We start from the raw sequence: 23,053 nt of genomic DNA on the forward strand, positions 1-23,053 counted from the left end.
ATCCAATGGAGATTAAAAAAAGAACTTGGCAAATGTTGTTGTGTTTTAGCTAACAGATGTTGAGGATAAAAACAATTGGGATTTGGCAAAAACAATGAGCTTGTGGAACAGCGCCCATGAAACAACGTTTGAAATTGTACATATAAATTCCATACGTACGAATAAGTGCGATTCTATAAACAGACCAATTACTTTTTGAGATAACTGAGAGGGTTGATGTAAATCTACCGCCCCTCTCCAAAAATACACACACACACGCAAACACACACACAGTTAGTCATCTGTTGCCATGTGCGTGATTCATTTCGCTTTGATGATTAGACAAAGTTTAATAATTAATACGCATGGTTTTCTCAATTTTAACGGAGTCATATTGTCTGTTCAAATTGTGCAATAGCAACGTCGCAACAGGGGGGACGGGGTGCGAGTTACAATGCATTTAAGGAGTAGACCTGAAGAACTGAAGTCAATTGGATAACTTAATCGTTGAAAGTGTATTGTGTGTTGTCAAAGCACACACAGTACGTTGTACCTGGTGTTCCTCCTGCACAGAAACAACCTGGTTCGGGAGCGGGCACATATAGAAAGCACGTGGTCTTTCCTAAAGCCTGCGGGCGCTCAACTTCCTCTCAAATTTTTTGAAGTTTTTTGTTTCTCCGGTTACACAGTGTGCCAGTGCGCAAGACAGAGAACATCCTCACTTCAGCACTTTTCCAACTTTCTCTACTTTGAGGTAAAGTGCAAGTTGGGCACAACTTGCAACTTACTTTGGAATACGAGTTTCTTGATTTCGTCAATTTTATACACTAACTGAATCTCAGCCCTTGAACATTTCACCAAGGTCAACAAAGAGGGTTCCCCATCACCATTGTTCCAGAAGGACATGTGAAGTTATCACATTTTTGCAGGGTTGGTGTTCGGCGGTATTAATCGGTCGAAGTGCAGTGGCGCACGATTGAAATTTTGAGCCAATGCAATTATTGCAATGCAGTGGATGTGACTTCGAACGTCGGCTTCGTTTAGCAACTCTTCAGTATTGTTGAACACAATGAAAGGTATGTAGCATGACATAATGCAAATACTATATGTTTTCAGCAACAAATAAATTGCAATGTTGATGATGAAACTGTTGGTGTAGTAGATTTCACCGACTTGTTCAATACGTTTTTTTTTTACTTGAACACATAGTTCTAGGTTATCTCCACTCTCTTCTCACTGAGACAGCAGGGATGTGTAGAACTTGCGTGTGCGTGTCGTACATCTGGATACAATTAGCCGCTCGTGGTGATTCGGTTTTGGTATTCGAATATTTAATCTGGCTGTAGCATATCAAACATTAACATTTACGGCGTAAGTAAGTAGGCTAGAATGCTGCATTCGGGTGACTGTACGATAAAAACAATTGGCATATTACCAGCACAGCACTAATGTAAACAATACATTTTATCATCAGATGGGATAAATGTGATTACTGAATTACAACCCAAGGCGTTTATTTTGCAAGGTAGCAATGGTGGGAATAATGACTCAGTCTTATGTAATGAAATGAAAAGCTCCACTGTACTCACAAACACTGATGTAACCCTAAAAATAAGACTCAGACCAGACTGAGCCAAGACCAAGCCAAACTATAAATGAAGAAACATTCCTCTGAAATGTTGCACTTATAGATATTACAGACATCTACAAAAGCATGTTACATAGGTCAGATGCCAAGGTGTACCCCCCACCCCCCCCTCCTTCTCCTCCACCATAAACCTTGGGCAGACACAAGCATGCAATTGGCTCCAAAACATTTCCATGTCTATAACTGATGCATTCAACTTCTCATATTTCACTTTTGGAATCATGAAATCAGCACCTCCAACTTTCAAACCAGAAGTCTTTGTCAGCAGGTGATAGGTCAGGTCTCTAACGGGCATTACACTACTAATGGATTAGTGAGTAGACCGTAATTCACAACATAAGGGTTTTCTGTTTGACTGCCTCCTTGTGGAAGTGACTGAAACTACAACCAAAGTGTTCATAGTTCAATAGAATTCATAGTTTATCCCCTAGTTTCGGCCCATGCAATTGCCTACAAATCAGTAGTTGACATTTTTGTGAACAATCTATACATTTAGACTTATTTTAGTCACATTAGTGAACTTTGGATGGCTTTCAGATGGTCAGGCATACTTGTGATTCCTTCTTGCTTCAATAAGATGGAAAATAAACTGGAATCAACTGGAAGAAGAGTGTGCACCGTTGACATAACAGTGTAGTGTTTATGCCTCCGCATCGTCCGTTATCAGATGATATTGGACACCTCGTCGGGCATTATCCCTTACATAATGTACACCCCTGCAGCCAATCAGAATCGAGTATTTACCCAGACCATGGTATAAAGTTGTTTAGTGTTTATACTTGTGTAATGTTTATGGCTGTTTAGTGTTTATAATTTTGCAGTACAGTTGTTATAGTTGTGTATTGTGTTGCCTGGGCAACCATAGTCATCTGTAGTCGCACAATCCTCAGTGTGTGTTGTGTCTTCTACAAACCAGCTGTTAAAATAGGAGGTTTCACAGCGAACATGAAAAGCACACAGACAAACCACCTGTGGTTTGAAAAATGAATATGGGCTGTGTGTCGCGCAGAAAGGTAGCAGCAGACTGGATCAGACCAGGGTTTTTAGAAATTCTGACAGTGAACCTTGATGCGAATTCCCGGCGTCAGGTTCAAGTGGTGCTGACGTCAGAGGTCGTTAGGACGTTCGTAAACTCTCACAGCTTCCTCCTGTCCACCGAGGGTTGGGATGTCAAACAGTGGTCTGGAGATCTCCGGGACATGTGGTCTGTCTTTATTTTCACTGGCCATGGACGATGACATAGAAAACTTTCAGCAAGTCACCCCTGTCCTTTCTCACGAGTGGAGCTGCCACATGACAGGGGCCCCAGCTCAGACCCTACGAGGCCGTCAGAACCAACCACAACCTCCAAAACAGTCCTTTTTTAATCTCATTTGTGAGAGATATTGTTTTAGTGTAAAAAAAAAAAAAAGATGCCACAAAGGAAAGTACACTTAAACAAACTCTTTTTTTCTTTTTTTTTTTTTGTGGGTTTCGAAATGTGTATTTTATCGGTTTTCCAGACGAAGATTTTTGAGAAAACAATCCACTGTATTCACTTGGTAAAATCTAGCAAATGAACATCTCAATATGACTCGAAGGTTTGTGGTTACGTGGTCTGAAATCGTCTTTCAACATTTGCATCGATCAAGACGTCTTTGATTATCTGATAAGAATTGGACAAACTTTGTAGATATATGATTTTGCCATGTCTTCATTTTATGCCATTTGAAGTCTGTTGATGATGATGTGTCAGTCTGATAAGTCACATGATGTGTCGGTCTGATGACATGTTTACGTTCTCCCCTCAGACGATTTTGCTGATGAGGAGGAGGTGCAGTCCTTTGGCTACAAGAGGTTTGGTGAGTAGCAGGCATTGTTTCTATGTGTCTAGGCCTGCTCTTCTACTTCATGATATGACCTTTTCAAGACACTCATATCACTCAGATCCTCCAGTCAGATCATCCTGATATACAGTATTTACCTTGGCTTTTGTCTTCAAATTTGTTTTTCTCTCTCATGTCCTTTAAACATTAGTGAAAAGCTATGAGGGGGGGAGTCTGCTTCATCCTTGGGTGATCTTGGCTGTTGCAGGACAAATCTAGCAGCTATGATAAATACTCTGTTGTGATTTCACTCTACAGTGCGATATCCAAACCTATCAAAACAAAGCTGAAAAAAGAGATTTATACTCTCTTTTCTGTGTTTAATCATTTTGTGCTCGGGGAGTTGGGGGGGGGGGGAATAAGGTACCTTGGTCTAAGGAGAATATGCTGGCGTTTTGTGATGATGTTCAAGTAGTCTGACTCAAAACCAGATTTGGACTTAAAATGGCAAAACATTCACTTTAAATGAATAGGTGTTTTTGAAGGGATGTCATGCAGAGACTGTGCAGCTCTGTACCTGAGTGTTAACACACAAGCACTTTACATTGTGTCGTGAGAATCACTTACATGTGTGTGTGACCTGGACCACTCAGCCAACACCTCATTGACACAGTGAGAGAGGACAGGTTTTCTTACACAGTGGATTTAGTGGATTTAAACGTGTGCGTGTCTATAGCCGACCTCCCTCCCTAAAGTGTAAACTTGTCATCTCCCATACATGGTTGTAGCAGCACTGGATTGTTTTAAACATAATCACACCATTGCCGTTGTTTTAAAGTTATTGTGGAGGAAGGGAGGAACTACAAACTCAATGGGAGATGATAGGGAGGCTAAGCAAGAGCTATGCTAAACATCTGCTTACAACCAATATTCCTCAGACATTATGTCTGAACCTTTGGAGCTGCTGAATTGTTTCCTGTGGCCATTTTGGAAAAGGTTTACTTAGTGGAAGGCAATAGGCCCTATGGACTCTTAGAGGTTACTTAGGAATGGGTAGAGGGTAGAGGGAGCTCTGGGAGGAAGAGGAGGATGGAAGTCAGGGTATATGCCTGGGTCCTGCTGTGTCAGCACAACCACAAGGAGTGTGTGTGTGTGTGTGTGTGTGTGTTGGAGTATGTCTGAAAGGGGGCTAGCTGCTTGGTGAAGTGGTGGTGGCCCCCTTAATGGGGAAAAATGGCCCCTCAAAATACTCCCTCAAGTGGAGGAGTTTGGGGGTGTGTTGGGGGGGTGGGTGCAACTGCTTTCACTCAGAGTGAAGTTGAGTGTACCTTCAGGGGGCTTGAGGCATACCAATCTGTTTTTGTTCTTAGTCTCCAACAGTTCCCAGTGAGCACTATGACCCTGAGTGCTTCTACAAAACATGGTCATATCACGGGTGGAGGGGAGACAAGTAAATGCATTAAGAGGCTGGACTGGATTTTGTTTACCGCTGTGTTTGTTTGGAATCGGAGCCCAACAATAGACAGAAAAAGCTGATCCATTAGGTTCATGAATGAGTGCAAGCAAAGGAATATAACTTTCTACAGCAACCAGTAAAACATGTGACCATACATTGCAATTAATGTAAGATTGAGAGCATTTCAGTACTTAAAATATCCTTCTCTTTCTCTAATCTCTAGGGGGGGTCATTCAGAGTGTTAGTTTTTTTTTGCTGAGAAGTTACATTCATTGCCTCACTTCTAGTTGGGGGTGGAAACAGCAAGTGGTTTTAATTTAAGTGGAGTTTATTACCAGAGAAGAATGTTTTCAGAATACCTACTTATATCACCACCCTAGGGGCTGCATGCATGCAGTTTGTGTTCTAATGATCTGATGAAAGATTACATGCTTGTATTTCCAGTAAAGAAGTGAGAAGAAAGGAAACAGAGAGAAAACGATGACACAATGAAACACAACAACCCATCCTTTTTTTTCTACCAGGAGTTGTGTCTCTCATGGATGTCTCTCTCATGATGGGCCTCTCCTTATCCTCACCAGACATGCCATGTCTCTTTCCCCGCTTCCTCGTAATCTGTAGGAATGAGACTGACTTTGGAGCACGACGAGTAACTCCCCAGTTCGGCCAATGAGAGCAGTGAAATCTGTCCGAGACAGGGCACAAATCACTTCCTCCTTGCAGGGGGCCTCACAGAACATGCCAAGAGGGCTCTGTTGAGGGTGTTAGTGGGGAGGGGGGAGGGGAACCATGGGTCAACCCTGGGTCGACCACATGGGCTCCCGTACTCCAAGCCCTTTCGTTTAACCTCCAAGCTGAAGTTGAGAGATAACATTGGAGTGAAAGGTGCTGATAAGGGCGAGTGGCTCTGTCCCATCCCAGCACCGGTAGAAACGACTGTGTTTACTGTGAATGTCTGGTGGAGGGGAGGATGGGGGGTAGGTCACTACCTTGCTTTTTATGACTCCCCAAACGCTACGGACCAAAAAGTGAGTCGGGTTTTCACCCACTGTGGCTCCCAAATCAAGATGTGTTCCAGCTGTTGCTATCACCTCCACAGGATCTGCCTTGATAGCAAGTCGAAGACGGCCCCGAGAGAATGTGAAGTGCCTGGTAAATGTTGTAGACGTCACTGTGGATAGACAAGTCCTGATAATAGACCGGACTGTGCAATACTGTTCTGGACTGTGTATGATATGACTGTGCCCAAGGGCTTCATTGGCCCACTAAACGGCACCCGTATATGAAGGGGTGCAGTTCAGTGTCTGTCTCTCATGATGGATTGACAATGTGCCTTCCCTTCTCTGCAAGGTATTGGCTGGGACACAAGAATAACACATATGCTAGTGATACACTAGCCCAACTAGATTTCTTTTAGCCCTCCCAATAAAATACAGCCTGAGAGGAGCTCTGCCCGTCCTGATATATTAACGAACGTCTTTTGGCTCTGGGGACAGCCAAGATCAACTCAATGCACTTCCTGTCGTGGGAAGAAAAAGACACAGCAAAACTGAAACGTGTGTTGTCTTTGCTCTGTTCATAGTCACTGACTGGGACATTTTTGGAGGTGGCAAGGACAGGGCAGTGTTTGTTACTTATACCTTGGTTATGCTGGAGAACTGCCAAAATGCCATTCAATCTTGTTCCTATATTTATTCCCTCTCCTTTAACGTAGACATGCTGCGCAACTTGTCAAAAGGACTAAACCATAGAAACCATAATCCGTAGAACAAGCCTTTGTACTATACTATATATTCTATATGTACAATGTATCATATCTACTATATTCTAGTCAGGGCATATTATATAGAAAGTTTGAAGGGTTTGTTGTGTATAAAGCAACAGAATTGGTCCAGTGAAATAGCGGGGAAATAGTGGTTCCTTGACGACGGCTGGAGTGTGTGTGCTTTCATCCTGCTGAGTCGGACTGGCTTGACAGGCTGGATGTTCCCTCTGTCTCTGAGAGTTTACTGGCTGTGTCTGGCGATGAGCAATTGCTGTGAGTTTGGAGGATAGAGTGAAAAATTGACAAGAAAGAAAGAACGAGAAAGAGAGTACGGGACTACTAGGGAGAATTTACACTGGTCATCAGACCTTTTGAAAGGATGAGTGCATGTGTGTGTGTGTTCATAGGTGTGTGTGCACCTAACTGTGTGTTTATGCACGTGTGTGTGTGTGTGTTGCTGACTCAGTATTAACCACTGTGGTGGGCCACCCAGCAGCAGTTCTGGCCACACTAACCAGGCAGGACCAGATGGCCTATGCATTCAGCAACAGCTTCTCATAACACAACAGTAGTGTTTTTTCTGTGTATGTCTGACTAAAAGTGCTTTCAAATGGTTTTTTTATGTATGCATGATGTTGCGGTCTGGCAAGATTAGGAAGTAAAACCCTGTATTTGAAGTTCCAGAATGTTCTTTTGGGTGTTATTCTGAACATGCCCCAAAAAGGATGTGTGTTTTATGTTTCTGAGAGGGGTCTGACAATGTCTTCTGGGAAGTCACCTCAAGAATATTGTGCCAACTCTATATATTTTTTTATTTTTTTCAGAATGTAATACTACAGACTTGAAATCTGTGTTTCACAATCACAGAGCTGGAGTGGAGAAAAATAGATTCTTGAGCAACAATGACATCACAATCACATCGCTGCAAAGGGATTGGGTTCTTAAATAGAACCCGCTGGGCTCATCAGTACAACATTAGAGATGCTGTCTTTACTAGCCCCCAATGTGCACTTCACCTAGACGGCCATAAACATCGTAGACCAGAAACAGTTCCATTTCAAATGTGTGTTCTATCATTGAGGTCATTTACAATGGCCCTCTTTTAAGAGCAATCATGCTCCAGTCTATAAATCACTGAACCACATTAGAACTCAATACGGACACTCTGTGACATCTAGGACTATGTTAAGACGTTATGTTAAGTTCAGGTGTTGGTTTATCCTCTTGTGATACTACTGTGTGTTACTGGACCAGATGGTTTGACAACAATGGAGAACCATAAGTCACTTTACCTCAGTAGCTCACATCCCTGAGATCGTTTTTCACTCAAGTAAACACAGGGGTCTGTTTCAAAGGCCTGTTGGCCAGTATTACCCAGGGAGAGAGAGTGTAGGAGAGGTCAGCTGGACTCTTCCTAATACGCTCTCTCTCACCCTCTTTCCTTCTGTATCTCTCTCTTCCTCTATTTCTCTCTCTCCCCCACTTGTATTGCCTGTATATGTGTTGGCATGCATGCCTGTGTTCAGTGTATATTCGCGCATGTCTTAGCTTTTCCCGACACGTCGGCCAATAAAGACAGTTTATAGCCTCTGTGTTTTTCACAGTGTATGCAAATGAATTACGCCAACTGAAAGAGGTGATCTCAGAGAGGGGCGGGAGTGTTTCCCGTTGACAGTCCATCTCCAACTGAATGGAGGGGAAACATGGGTCCAGGTGCCGGCACTATATGAATCCTCAACAGTCCCAAGTAGCGCACACGGGGTGCCGTGGATTGTTAGCTAGCGCTTTTGTTTTGAACTTTCAATGGTTCAGTGTTTCTCAACCCTGTCCTCAGGGACCCCCTGTCCTGCTTGTTTTAGATGTTTCCCTGTTCCAACACACTTGATTCAAATGCATGTTCGTTACCAGGCTTCTACAGAGCTAGATAACGACCCTTTTATTGGAATCAGGTGTGTTGGAGCAGGGAAACATCTAAAACATGCAGGACAGGAGGTCCCTGAGGACAGGGTTGAGAACCACTGGTTCGGCCTACTGGGAAAGAGTCAAGTTTTTTAGGGATGAATCATTTCATGGAGCATCATTCAATGTGCTGGTCAGGCAATGTTGGAGAAAAAGCTATTACAGAAATGTTGGAATGAAGAGTGAATTTTTGGGGGTTTAAATCCTTACAACATTTGTTTGTGTTGATGAGGCCCATGGCAACAAAGACCCCCTGCTGAAACTGAACCCAGAGTGTTTAACTAAGTTAAGTTTCACAGCACTGGGACTTTGCTATTACAACAGAAGAGGAGATGTTGGGGAGATTTGGCTCTTCCAGTGCAGCGAGTCATAGCCAGAGGGATGTATGATCACTTCCGCATAAAAGGTGTGGTCGAGTGAGATGTTACATCACATATCAAATACGTTTGGAATATTTATGTGCTGATTTACAATAGTAAGATTGAAAGAATATGAGCGTGTTTTAGTATATTACTCTCTTGTGGTACGGACGTGTTTTTCAAGCCTTGATCTTCACAGCATGTCTTGGGGATTATTAATATGGGAAAACTCCTGCCAATACTTCTCATGCGGCCCAACCAAAAGCAGTTCCAGTCTGTAAAATGTTGGGAATATCTTTGTTATATGTTGCACCAGAAGAGACAGTGTCTCATAATGATTGCAAAACACACTTAAATAACAAATTGAGAAATGAGAACTGCTGACTGGAAAATAAACATTTTGTGATATCCTACAAAACCTTCTAACCACAACTTCTGCCAGCTTTGGTCATGAGACACTTTAAAGTCTGGCTCTTCAACTGGAGATATATGATCTATTTGTCATAGTCTGTCATATTGTAACAATGCACAGATGGGTAGAAACCAAGACATAATCAGCTCAAGATTCAACCCGTCATTGGACCTGAATGCAGCTTTACCAGGCATTTACAGTACATCCTGACCCTTTGAAATGTTACCAACGTGGAAAAGAAAGATGGATTGCTCAGATAACACTGAACATGTTACAGAGCTCTTCATGACAAGTTGAATATGCTTCTTACAAAGATGACGTCTAGACCTGAAAGGGTTGCGTATTCATCCTTGCTGAGCTCAACAGTCAGGGATTATATTCGTATTGGCCACAGAATCAAGCTCTTTTTCTGTCCCCTCATCTCGGTTTGTCTCCCTGTCTCTTCGTTTTTTACGTGACTTCCATCCCATAATACTATCACTTATAACTCGCACGTGTCGGTTACCGAGCCAACGGAGGGGAGCTGCTTTGCCTTCTCGTGATGTCGTCAGAGAAGCAACAGCTTCCTAGGAGAACCTCCTGGCAAGGTTGGATGGCAGGGTTGGATGGCAGCATGGATGACAGGGTTGGATGGCAGGGTTGGATGGCAGGGTTGGATGGCAGGCTTGGATGACAGGGTTGGATGGCAGGCTTGGATGACAGGGTTGGATGGCAAGGTTGGATGGCAGGGTTGGATGGCAGGCTTGGATGACAGGGTTGGATGGCAGAGTTCTAAATGATGGCTGTTCTGTTCATACAAGCACTGAGAAAGTAGCCTCGAGTCCAAGACGGGGTCGAATTCAGATCGCATGACCTGAGTGCTTTTTAGATAAGTCTCAAAAGACTTCCAAACTCAAGACTTCAATCGTATTGAGTGGATGTTGATCTCACAAGCTTGTTTCTTAATGGGGCTGGTCTGTATGACTGTGTGGTGCTTATCTTACGGTCTAGCTACCAAGACCCAGACAAACGGCTGGGTCTGGCTTCAAAGTGCAGCAGTCAGCACTAAGAGCCTATAGAAGGCTTACAATGCTCAACTATACAGACATCCATTAGGTCTCTTAACAGGCTCAACGCACACACACACACACACACACACACTTATAACCACTGCCACATTTTTGTGTTCCACATCTCAGCAAAAGAGTCAACTAAACAGTAATTTTCCGAATACGGCAATCCACTCAAAACTTGAAAGAGATCTTACATTTCAGATGTTTGTTCTTTACATGCCTGGCACGAAAAGAGCGATGTATCGAATGTTCGCTTGCATCCTTTGATTCAGCTAGGGTTTTAATCAGCACCAGATGCTTGCAAGGGTCGGCCTTTATTGAAAGTGTTGTAAACCTGTTAGCAACGGGGGGGAAGAAATGTTAGCGTTGCATGCTAAGCTAGCTCAGCAATTCAAGGGGCCTAATGGCTCAGTAATTTGTCTCAGTGGTTACTTCCTTTATGGAGAGTGTTTACTTGTGAAAATTCCAGTGGGGGATTGTTAATCCAGGAGTAGTTATTATAACTCTAGGAGTCCACTATGAAGACACCAGGGCAGCAGCTGTTGATGATGGGGAAAACAGTCAGACTGTCTAGGTCGGAACTTTGACAAGCTTGAGGTACTCTCAAATTAGTTTGTTAAGATTGATCCACATCAGCACAATGTGGACCAACTTAACTTGCAACCTGGGGTAGCTTCCATCAAGTGGTGTTGTGGTTAGATAGATGGACGGACAGCTAGATTCATAGATATACTTTTTTCTACACCCACTTTTCCACACTACTTGTGTTCCTTCTATACAGTAGTTCTGCCCACATTGCACTATTGTTTTGTTGTGGTTTGTTGAGACCATTAGCAAACAAAGTCAAGCACAGTACTAGACATAAGTGATGACATGGCAGTTGTTTGAACTGTGCAATAAAACTAATTAAACTTTACATGCTACTTAAAATGTGTATCTTAGAGAAAAAAAAAGAAAAAAAAAGCTGTTTACACGTTACATCATTTGGTGGCTAGGTTGTTCATGTGTTCGGGCCCCTTATGTAAAATGGCTGATAAAAATGTTACCATGTCTGACAGAGAAGGAATTTACTGCCAGTTTTGGTATACCACGGAGCCACATTCACACAAAAAACCTGTGCACTGTACAAGCTTTCTTTGTGTTGCCATGGAAATTTCCAGTTGCCACACTTGGCATGTAGGCAACTCTTATTCCAGGTACATGGAATAAGAAGAGGAAAAAAAGAGCTAGGAACTTTCTTTGACTGACTTCCTGAGTTCGAATGAAATACAGCTGTTTTACATAGACCAGTTTGGTTCTTAGACAGCTTTCTCTTTCTTTTCTCTCTCTCTCTCTCTCTCTCTCTCTCTCTCTCTCTCTCTCTCTCTCTCTCTCTCTCTCTCTCTCTCTCTCTCTCTCTCTCTCTCTCTCTCTCTCTCTCTCTCTCTCTCTCTCTCTCTCTCTCTCTCTCTCTCTCTCTCTCTCTCTCTCTCTCTCTCTCTCTCTCTCTCTCTCTCTCTCTCTCTCTCTCTCTCTCTCTCTCTCTCTCTCTCTCTCTCTCTCTCTCTCTCTCTCTCTCTCTCTCTCTCTCTCTCTCTCTCTCTCTCTCTCTCCTTCCCACTTACTGTCCTCAGTTACCAGACTATATTTGACACCTTCTGACCATATTTAATTTAGGAAAAATCAAAAACCAGAGATAAAAAACATTCACTGCAGATATAGCACATATTTTACAATAATTTGAGGAAACCTGGACACATAACACAAACATAAAGATATGCTAAACATACCTTCACGTTACCCAAACACACAAGTGATCTTGTTTCCAGGACAGTGGGCTCTGTGTCAAGTGTTCCATAATGATGCTTTCTTTGGCAGGTCTATTTGTCCACGTCTGGTGCGTGCAGCCTGTTCTCTTCAGGGGGAGCAGCAGAGAATTTGGTGTGGTTAGCTAGCCTATGTGTGGAATACACACTCCCCAACCATACCTCCTTCTAGTCTTTCTGGTATTTATTTACCACTTGGGTATGGTCTGGCCAGATTCCAGCTTGTTGATTGGGACATTCTGGCAGACCTCCAACCACAGTCGTCGTCTCCCCACCCCCCCCCCCCCTCCACCCCTCTTGTCGAAGTTTGTTTTGAAGCGGTGTGTTTTATGATACATACGTGTCAGCATGTTTATGAACTGTGGTATTTTCTACACATAGACAGCGGGAGGCTGCAATGTTTTTATGAATATGAGACCTGACACCCAATGACGAGGTGCATTACATAGAACAGGATATCACTATAGGGAGAAGATACAGTTATTTCCTTTCTGGTTTCTCTGTGTGGTGTATTATGTTTTTTGAAGAGTCCCTTTAGGAACTATTTTCAGGGGTGTCTTAAATTTGCTTACCCAAAGTCCTAAATCAACTTGTAGTAATACAGATGCTTACTTAGAATTGCAAATACGTGACGTGACAAGACTATACTTTTACTATATATTCAGTAAATATATATGAAAACAAACTATATTATGTATAGCACTTAAATATACAGTAGTCCCTATATAGAAGTTTTTAGTAGAGTACATATTTAAACTAATAACTCACTTCCTGTTTTAGATGCACCTAATAAAAGCTAAGGTGACCACAGTGAGCAGTCTGTGAGCAGAGACATGTTTTATTGACCCAGAAAGAACAATATAAACAATGCTACATAACTCATTTACCAACCCATGATTGACTCCAACTCTCACTGTGGAATGGCTTCCTCTCTCTGATAGATATGTGGTGATATCATGTCCACTCTGCTATTGACCCTACGCCTGAGGGCTATAGTGTTTGTTGTTGTGGTGATGGCTTTGACTGGCTGTGAGCAGTGTGTGGATGGAAATGGTGGGGGGTCTCTGATGGCGAGCCCCACTCTGGCCTCAACATGGGAGCCTCAGTCCACACAGTGAGCCACCGGCAGCCTCCTCATTCATGTCCGGGCCCACAGCTGTGCCCCTTTGGGCCAGCCGCCATGATGTTTTCACAGATGTGTAGGTCCAAGGCCGAGAGGGCACCACCCTACTACCCCCCCCCCCCCCCCCGGTGGTCCAGCCCTCCCCTCCAAGTGAGTGAAGAAGCTGCCTGTGTTTTCAGTTGCAGCCCCAACATGTATGCCTCCAAGGCTATTCTATAGAATAATGCTGGCCAAAGGGGCCATCTGGAGATAAAACCAGGTTTCTGATACAATTAGGGGGAGGAAGTCAAACAGGGATGTAAGGCCAGCTGTGGAATGTCTGGAGCCGCTCTGGAGGAGAACCTACTGCCTCAGGAGGGCTGTTTACCAAGTTACCCAGAATGCTGCTGGGTATGTATGTGCCAATCGCAATGGGGGTTGCAGCTAATCAAGTTCAAAAACATTGTCAGGTTGACCTATCCTTTGAAGGCATTGTTGAGTTGTGTACTGTTAGAGTATTAACTAATACCTTAGTAACCTATTTGTGAAGTTTAAACAGACTTTTGGAATGTGTTGAAAAGATTACAGTGGGCAATTTCTTGTTGACCTCAAAATTACATTTCTGGTTGGTTGGATTTCTGTTAATAAGCTTTATGTTTTGAAGGCTAATCTGATTGCAAGAGTGGCAATTTCACCCACAAAAGGGTCTGTTATTGTCTGTTGTTTGTACAACATCTGCTCTCTCACTTTCTTCTCAAGAGGCCACTGGGTCAGTTTTCATGAAGTCATGCAAATTTCCTGGCCGTGGAATTAAGGAATAAATCTAAAAAATAAATTCCTTGAATTTTTCTCCTTGCCTCTTTCAGTCCAGTTAAAGACAAATCTTTGGACTGTTTGCACCGATGGATTTTGAGATCAGGCAAGGAGAGAGGAAGTGAGGAATCAAGGAAAGAATCAACCTAGATTCAACCTAGGTCTTACATTACATTGTGACCTGGTGCTCATTGGTCATTTTAGACCACTAAACCTGTGTGACATCTGATTGATCAGTGCTGTCACTAAACAAGTCAAGTTTTAAGATGGCTTGTCATGGAGACTATCCCCTTTCTGGTCAGTTTTGGGTCTCCTTAGCGACCATGTGGTCAACATGTGTGCAAGTGAATAAAAGGAATTCCATCAAGCATAAAGTAAATGTTTTTGCTTGTATGAATTATTTGAATTGACACCCTGGTCATGCTTATGTGGCCTTATACATGTACTTCCTTCTTTGTCACTGGCATTTCCTAAGGTTATTTTCTACTTTCAGTGGTATAGAGACAATCGGTTAATTCACAAAATGTTAAGTGAGCACACTGTGCAGTACCTTCTAAAAGTCCATTGGGAATACAATCTGTTGAAGCCATGTTGTGTCGTGTGTAATTGCAGGCATCCAAGAAGGCACAGAATGCACCAAGTGTAAGAATGACTGGGCCTTGAGAGCTGCGATTGCACTCCTGTATGTACTGTGTGCCTTGCTCACCATAGCAGTGGCTGTTCTTGGATACAAAGGTAAGTACCCCACCCATTGTATTTGTCTAACTCCAGACAACTGTACACTTATATGGTTCTCTATGCCAATGTGACAGCCTTCTTGTAGTTTGTGTTCAGTCCTGGTTGGGGAAACTATAAGTGGTTATTGTCTAAGCAAACTGACCTCCTCTATCTTTCTCTCTCTCTCCTCTTCTCTGAGCAGTTTAATGTCTGCTAGTTTCTTATAGGATGGAAGCCAAAAGTCTTGTGTGAAGAGTCTGTTTCTCAATATCCAGTTGACATTTTCAGAAATTAAACATTTGGGAACAGAAAAACATGCTTTCCAACTCTGGCCTAATACTTAGTGTACTCATCTACTGTTGTTTGACAGAAGGCAGCCATGGCTGACAGACACATGAAACATTTCCAAATATTATCTCTACTGGTATGGAATGTATTTTTGTAGATTCGCTAGCACAAACATCTCTTATACAGCCATACCAATGGAATATACTTTATGTCAGCGATTCCCAACCTGTGGGCATTGGCCGACTAGTGGTGCGCTAGGTTAATACAGACGGGCCATCAAACCAATTAGTATAAAAATAAAGTATGAAAAATGAATACATATCTACATATTTTTATTAGTAGTAGTAGTAGTAGTATTGTTTTATTTTATAAATTATTATAAAATTCTGATGAATTTTAAAATTACATTTTGCCTTTAATTCATCATGACCGAAACGCGAATATAAACGCTTGGCACAACATTTCCACCTAATCTTGCATACGCCCACTTCAATTGACTATGCACGTATCCCTTACGCATATTTCACAAGCCAAGTCAACAGCTTCCGGTAGCGAGCAGCTAGGTTAGTCCTCAAACACAAAATGCTCGATTTTACGAGGAGTTCGGGTTGTCATCCCAAAATAACAATTAACAATGTACATAGGATTGTATGTTGCTGCCCTTCAAGCAAGAGGAAAAAGGGGTTCAAATTGTATGTTTCGAGCTACATAGATAATTACGAAGGTAAGGTGTATCTAACACATGGTAAAAGTAGCTAACTAGGCTAGCCCCAGCTATCTAGGATTTGAGCAGTAATGTTAGCTAGGCTAGCTAGCTAGCTAACAATATTTAGCTTAATTGTAATGTACTCAATTATCTGTCATCTTGCTTGCGGGTCGTGAACGGTAACTCACATAAATAATTGGTCTGTCATATTGGTTCCCTATGAGTAGGCTAATGTAATGTAACGTTTCTCAGTTTCTAACGAAAATCTGCCATCTGGAAATGGGAGAGATCTGAGGAAGACCTGTTATCGGTAAAAAAAAAAAAAGTAAAATTCAGCTCCCAAAATTTTTATTAAAAAAAATTTAAGCTTCAGAAATTCAAATAGAACTAAATCCAGGCTGCTCAAATTCGAATGGTGAAATTCAGATCCAAACTGTTAAGCTCCCGGGGCGTTGTTAAACATGTGTGATTAACCCGAATTAAATGAACGGATGTGTTGGGCGGCCGCAAAAATATTGCTATGCAAGTTTGCCGTAAAGTGGAAAAGGTCGGGAATGGCAGCTGTATGTGGTTTCAGGAAATAAATAATAATAAGTCAAAAAGTCAAAAATAAGTCAAAAAACTGTATATTCTCTGGTAAAATACAGACCGTCCTGCTCTAACCACTGAAACACTGGTAGAACTGTGCACTTCTGATCCTTGCTTGTCTGCTGTACTTACTATTATGCCCTATGTGTATGCCACTTTGGGTAAAAGCGTCTGCTAAATGAATAAAATGTCAACGTCAGTACAGTCAGTGTTCAGCAGATCAGTCCAGGATGGTCTTGGTGTAACAGAGCCCAAGGTGATTTGGATGGTTGGACTCTAATGCCTCCCAGATGAGCATCCATGAAACGACCACCCTGGCTCTCAACTTAACTACGCTAGAGATTTTATGGCTTGGTAGCAATTTGTTGTCCCATGAACCACAGGTTCACTCCCAAATTGATGCAAGTGTCCAAAACACTTTGTGTTCCCTCTAGGACTCAGCGCTGCCTGCAGGCCGAGTTCAAATCTAAAAACAGAGCTTTGGATTCCCATATATACGGTATCTTTAAGTTTCACCTCTTGTCCATTTCTACTGGTTTGGCCTGATACGCTTTTTCAAACGTGTTGAGGTTTCAGTTTCATTGCAAATAGCAAACAAACGCCTGATGTTTAAAACATCACTCGATTATCTTGGCTAGTAAGACCTGCTTTAGTTCTCCAGCTCATCTTAGTGTTTTCCTACTAATGTAGCTTGGTGCACAGTCATGCCTAGCACCTCAGCAGCCAGCGTTTGTCTCCTCCCTGGTTGAGTAACAGTCTCAGCCTTTTCATGACCAAGTTGACCATCCGGTAAGCCCTTCTCAGAATAGCAGTATTATTCACAGGCCATAATACTGTGCACAGAGAGGCATAGGGGAGGAGAGCAGAGAGAAATAGAAGGAGGGAGAAAGAGAAAGAGCGAGAGACACTGAAATAGAGACACAGAGGGAAAGAGAGAGGCGTTCAGCTGACCTCTGACACTATCTCTCCCTGGGTAATACTGACCAACAGGCCTTTGAAATATACCCCCGTGTTTTTGTTTGTCCTGAGACTTCTATGTCTGTTTTCTATGTGTTTGCTAATCCAAGCCATGTCTGGAATGATAACAATGATGTCTTGGATGTTTTTGTGTTGTGTTTCCCTGTCTTTGATAGACACCCCGTACTGTTCGGAATAACAAAAACACACATGTAGACCTTAGACTAACACACAGGAAATACATGGAATTTGTCCAGAGAATTGGAGGGTCGGTGCCATAAAACATTGTGAATTCTGAACCTGTTAGCAGCTGTACATGTTGACTAGTGTAAATGATCAAACTTTGTGATTGACTGGAAGGAAAGCAGAAATCTGAAGAGCAATTTAGGTCAATAAATTATATTGATCACTTTATAATCGCCTTGGTGTTTTATAACGCTGTGATATAAACTCTTCTCCATTCTTTCTCTGCTGCGTTTGCAAGACCCGACACTGGCCATGAGCTGTTACAGTAATATGGGGGGACTAGCACCCTCTATGGTTCAAAATGCCAGCCAGCAGTTTTTAACAAGCAGGAGAGGGCTAGCCTGGACCCAGTCCTCATCATAGCTGTGTGCTCTTTAATTGTTGGACATTAGTTCCTTCTTAACCCCTCAAGTTCCATTTAGAGACCTCGACCACTGATTTGGTAATAACTAATGGAAGGAAGGGATCCGTCTGTGAACCGAAGACAGACAGGCTCCATTCCTGCAGGACACATGCAACCAACCCCTACGACAACCCCGTTTAACATGCCACATTCCAGAGGAAATGAAGTGTCATGCATTTCCTTTGTGAACGTCTGAGTGTCTGTACACATTGGGATGGGGGACGGCAGGGGGACGAGAGGGGGTTAGGGGGGTGGAGGGGGGGTTATGGGGATCAGGTTCGCCTCTGTGATGCAAGCTTCACTGTTAGCTCAGAGTACTGTGTCATCTTTCATCATCTTTTCCTTGTGCTTTCATCTGAAAGCCGTACATATATTTTTTATAAGTTTTAATGGTAACAGACCTTATAGGTTGTATTTCAATATACAGGACAGACTACATAGGGAATTGGAAATAGAAAGAAAAGAAAAGAAACATTGTGACAATGAGTTCCAATTACATACTGTACCGTTCATTTTACTCAGGGCTTTAAACCTTGTCCTTTGTGTGTTTGTGTGCGTGTCTGTGTGTTTGTGTGTGTGTCTGTGTGTACATGTTTCAGTGGTTCAGCGGATGGACAACGTGTCAGAAGGCATGCAGGACTATGGAGGTAAGATCATTGCCGTGGAGACAGACTTGAAGAAGCTTGGTAAGTCCTGAAGGAAGAAAGTTATTTTTACTAGTGCACTTACACTTTATAGTTGTCAATACATTTTGACTTCATTTGACAGCTCCCACTGGGGTTTAATGAAATATAATGTTTTGCCATAAATTAAGTGCATTTGATATTGTGCCTGCTCCTCCCAGACGACCAGTCAGAGGAAAAGTCAGAGAACGCGACCAGTCAGATCCAGTCCTTTAAGTCAAACCTCCAGACGCTGCAGAGACAGCTCAATGACATCTCCCAGCGGGCTGCCAACAACCGGGCGGTCCTGGACCAGCTCCAGGTGACGGGAGAGGACATGCAGAGCGGCCACTTGTCCTTGCAGAGCGTGCTGGATGGCAACGCGGCCTCCCTGAGGGGGGTCAACCAAACCTTAGCCATGTACGGAGGCCAGATAGATGGCTTACAGTCGGACACGGCCAGGCTTCAGACTGAGCTCCAGAAGCAGGTGAAAGAGCAGGGCCAGGCCCAGCTGAGCATCAGCGCCCTGAACTTCACCCAGGCCCAGCAGCGGAGCCTTCTCAGCGCCCTCCAGAGGACGGTGGAAGACGCCAGCCAGGCAGTGCAGAAGCTGAAGAACGACTACCAGGTCCTGCAGCAGACGGCCCGGCAAAGCCGGGCAGACAGCGACTGGCTGAGGGAGAAGGTACAGAACCTCCAGGTCCTAACCACCAACAACTCGGCACTGGCGAGGGCCAATGGGGAGGCCCTGGAAGACACGGGCTCCCAGCTCAACTCGTTAGCGGGGCAGATCCAGAACGCTTCGGCGCTGACGGAGAACCACGACCAGAGCCTCCGCGTGCTGATGGACCGCCAGCGGGACCATGACAACGCCACCTCGAGCCGGTTCGACGAGGCGGAGGCGCGTCTCGACCGCCAAGAGGGTCACATGGACCAGGTGACGGGGAACGTGAGCTTCGCCACGCAGCTGCTCGGCGCCATCAGCTCGGACCTGAACAGCCTGCGGTCGTGCGCCGAGACGGTGACCCACCACTCGGACCTGCTGCTGGGGCTGAACGGGAGCGTGGCGGAGGCCAGGGCAGACAGCGCTGACCTCAGGGCCCAGCAGGATGAGCTGACAGCCAGGCTGGACAAGGAGGTCAGCAGCCTCTCTGTGGTCATGGAGGAGATGAAGCTGGTGGATAGTAAACACTCGCAGATCATCACTAACTTCACCATCTTACAGGGTGAGCACAAGGGACATGGGAGGGAAGCAAATGTTAAATTCGCTCACGCTGCATGTACTGCAGAGCTCAACAAATATGTCACACATACTGTACAATACAATGGCAAATTATTGTATTGTAGAGAGATGCTTGGGAATGATTTGATCAATTTAGTTTAAAAAAAAAAGTGATTCAGATCGGTGCTGTGTAAATAACTGTTTATGTGTTTCAGGTCCCCCTGGTCCGAGGGGCGCCAGAGGAGACAAGGGCCCACAGGGCCCGGTGGGTCAACAGGGTCAGAAGGGCGAAAGAGGAGATAAGGGGATCGCAGGGGTGCCGGGACCTAAGGGAGAGAAGGGTTCCGCAGGACCTCCAGGGGTCCCAGGGATGAAGGGTCCCCCCGGCGCTCGGGGAGTCCCAGGTGCCAAAGGGTCCAGGGGCTCAGGGGGTCGGGCAGGGACCCCTGGAGATAAGGGAGAGCCTGGAGCTTCGGGACTCATAGGCAGAGATGGTCAGCCTGGACCTCAGGGAGCACAGGGGCCTCAGGGGCCCAGAGGGCTAGCTGGGGTCCCAGGCATTGAGGGTCCTCGTGGGCTTGTTGGCCCTGTTGGCCCCCCTGGTCCTCCAGGATTACCAGGACTCAATGGTCAAGTGGTGCCAATCCCTGTTCCCCCTTCAGAACCGATGCCCACCGAGTCTAAGCAGGTTCAGACAACTGCAACCCCCACCACCGCATTTGGTGAGTCACGAACGTAAGCTGGAAAAAAAAAGATCTGGGGTACATCACACGCTTGTATACAGTATGTCATGCGTGACTAGTGAGAGTTGTGGTCGTTTGCATTTCAGGCTGTCATTCTAAGTGGCGGGGCTTTGGAGATCGTTGTTACTACTTCTCAGATGGAGAGCGGCTCAATTTCGAAGAGGCGCAGGAGTTCTGTCTTAACTGGACATCCTCTATGGTCATCGTAAACAACGAGGAAGAGCAGGTACTAACCTAACCGATTACTGCACTTTGGTTTCTCAAGAAACAATAGGCTATAGACCAGTAAACCTATACATATGTGATTTGACATGTGTGATATGTACTATATATAGGATATACATACACACATTTTCATACTGTGCGTTGTTCTGATCAAATAATGTCCTCCTTCACCCCAGGAATGGTTGAGGACAGGGATAAAAGGAAAGGGTTACTTCTGGCTGGGCCTGACAGACAAAGATGAAGAGAACGTGTGGAAATGGGTGGATGGAACTCTGCCTACATTTACGTGCGTTGTTCAATCAACAAACAGATGATCAATCAATTCAATCAATCAATATTTTCTGGAGAGTAAACCAGTTGTTAATCAACGAGGCCCTCACACTGAGAAACTGTAGAAAATCCTGTTACTTTCCATGAATGTTGACAAACACGTTCAGTGTTTCACTATTTACGGCCTTACAGGAAGTGGAAGCCAGGCCAGCCTGACAACTGGTCCCACGGCCACGAGCAGGGAGAGGACTGTGCCGGCCTCATTTACGAGGCCAAGTGGAACGACTTCTACTGCACTGACCGCATTGGCGTCATCTGTGAACGCAGCGCAGACAGTAAGTAACAGCCTAGGTTTTCATGAAGTGCACATCTTTCTTCTGTCTCGATTATGGATTTGTCTTTATGACCAACCGTTTGATTGGTCTGATTTTGATACAAATTGTGTTTCATGTGTTCCCTTGTTCTGTACAGTTACAGTGCCAGTTTTATAGCAGCCATTGTTGGGAGAAGAAAGGATGAGATGATGAAGGATTTGGGCTATTACCCTAGGACTTTTTGAGACGTCATTTGGGACAACAGTTCCAGTTGGGACCGAATCCTAGACTTCATTTGTTGTAGTCTTGCAGGCCGACAGAAATCCTAAACCCCACACAGAGTGAAGTGCCGTCACAAGAACAAAATAATTTACAGGACACTCACACGCAATCTCAGTTGGAAACTTTTGGTGCCGCCGTTCTTGTATAGCTATATGTAAATACTTTTCACAATATATTCTGAAAATCTGAGAAAATAATCTTGTATATCATTTTGTTACAATATTGGAAAACAAAGCAAACATTTTCGTCGTTTGAAATTAGTCATTAGGAACACTATACAGTTTGTTGCAACAATAACCTTCTTTTTGGTATGTTTTCAGAAAATTAAACTACTGTACATTTTCCTCATATCTATGTTGAAATCTAAAAGATTATCAATGTGAAAAATCTTTATTTGAGGCCTCATGTTCAATGTTAGCAATGCTGCTGTGTAGTGCAAAATAAGTTCTGAGGCCTTAGACTGCCAACAAGAAGCTTGATATAGTTAAACTGTACTGTTAAAGCATATAACCTCATGAAATGTTCTGTCCAATGTTAAGCCAAATATGTACAAATGTTATATTTCTATTTTACATAGCTTTAATCAATTGCTATCTAAGGAATATATGTATGATTTAACCCTGGATACCCTTACCGTACAGTTGCTGCTGAGGAAAAAGTTTCTACGCCCAATTATAGCCTCTTCAACAACACATTCTCCAATGAAGGCAGTTTGATTTGAATAAGTCACTATTGAATCACATTTCACACTGATTTGTATACAATTAAAAAGAAATGGGAAACACAAACTGGTGTATTGAGTTTTTTCTGTATCTGATACTATTATCTCTAGGGAAATATCTGAATGGCGATGGAGACAACGGTACCTCATGGAACCAACTATAGTGCTGTTTTTAACTGATTATTCAAAGCCATGTTTTAGACTACTACTGGTTTCGCAAATGTCCTGTTAATTCATGTTGTACTGGTCCGCCTTCCACCATGTCATGTTGGCTATCCTCAAACTCCTGACTGGAATGAAACATTTACTGGAATGAAACATTTAATGAGGCGCCAATGTTACAGAGTTGTGGAGATGTGATGAGGCGAGCTATAACAGCATGTCATGTGATTCTCAACCGATGACAGGTTAGCGCCCAGTATCAGATGACTGATGACATTAAGTTACACTAAACATTTGTATTTAGATTTCAATCGTTTTTATTTAGTAGGCTTTATTTGTAATACAGTAAACTATATGTACACAATTCATTAGCTACTAGACAATAAATGAGA

At 43.6% G+C, this 23,053-nt stretch overlaps 1 protein-coding gene across 3 annotated transcripts; it reads left to right on the top strand.

Annotated features, from left to right (window-relative positions):
- Nucleotides 1–463: 463 nt before the first annotated feature.
- colec12 (collectin sub-family member 12) lies at nucleotides 464–22,566 on the top strand. Of its 3 annotated transcripts, none has more exons than XM_084707157.1 (10): nucleotides 464–1,055; nucleotides 3,418–3,468; nucleotides 14,768–14,890; nucleotides 18,660–18,746; nucleotides 18,905–19,948; nucleotides 20,160–20,666; nucleotides 20,774–20,913; nucleotides 21,089–21,198; nucleotides 21,375–21,517; nucleotides 21,654–22,566. In XM_084707157.1, the coding sequence occupies exons 1-10, from the start codon at nucleotides 1,049–1,051 to the stop codon at nucleotides 21,671–21,673; spliced, it is 2,232 nt and encodes a 743-aa protein (XP_084563283.1). In that variant the 5' UTR covers nucleotides 464–1,048; the 3' UTR covers nucleotides 21,674–22,566. The 3 variants fall into 3 exon arrangements, with proteins under 3 accessions (XP_084563283.1, XP_084563284.1, XP_084563285.1); XM_084707158.1 differs by having other exon boundaries at nucleotides 18,660–18,707; XM_084707159.1 differs by lacking the exons at nucleotides 464–1,055; nucleotides 3,418–3,468; nucleotides 14,768–14,890 and adding an exon at nucleotides 15,625–15,884.
- The last annotated feature ends 487 nt before the right edge of the window (nucleotides 22,567–23,053 follow it).

Source organism: Hypomesus nipponensis, chromosome 10 (genome assembly GCF_054491055.1).
Source record: "Hypomesus nipponensis isolate SF chromosome 10, ASM5449105v1, whole genome shotgun sequence".
Lineage (NCBI taxonomy): Eukaryota > Metazoa > Chordata > Actinopteri > Osmeriformes > Osmeridae > Hypomesus > Hypomesus nipponensis.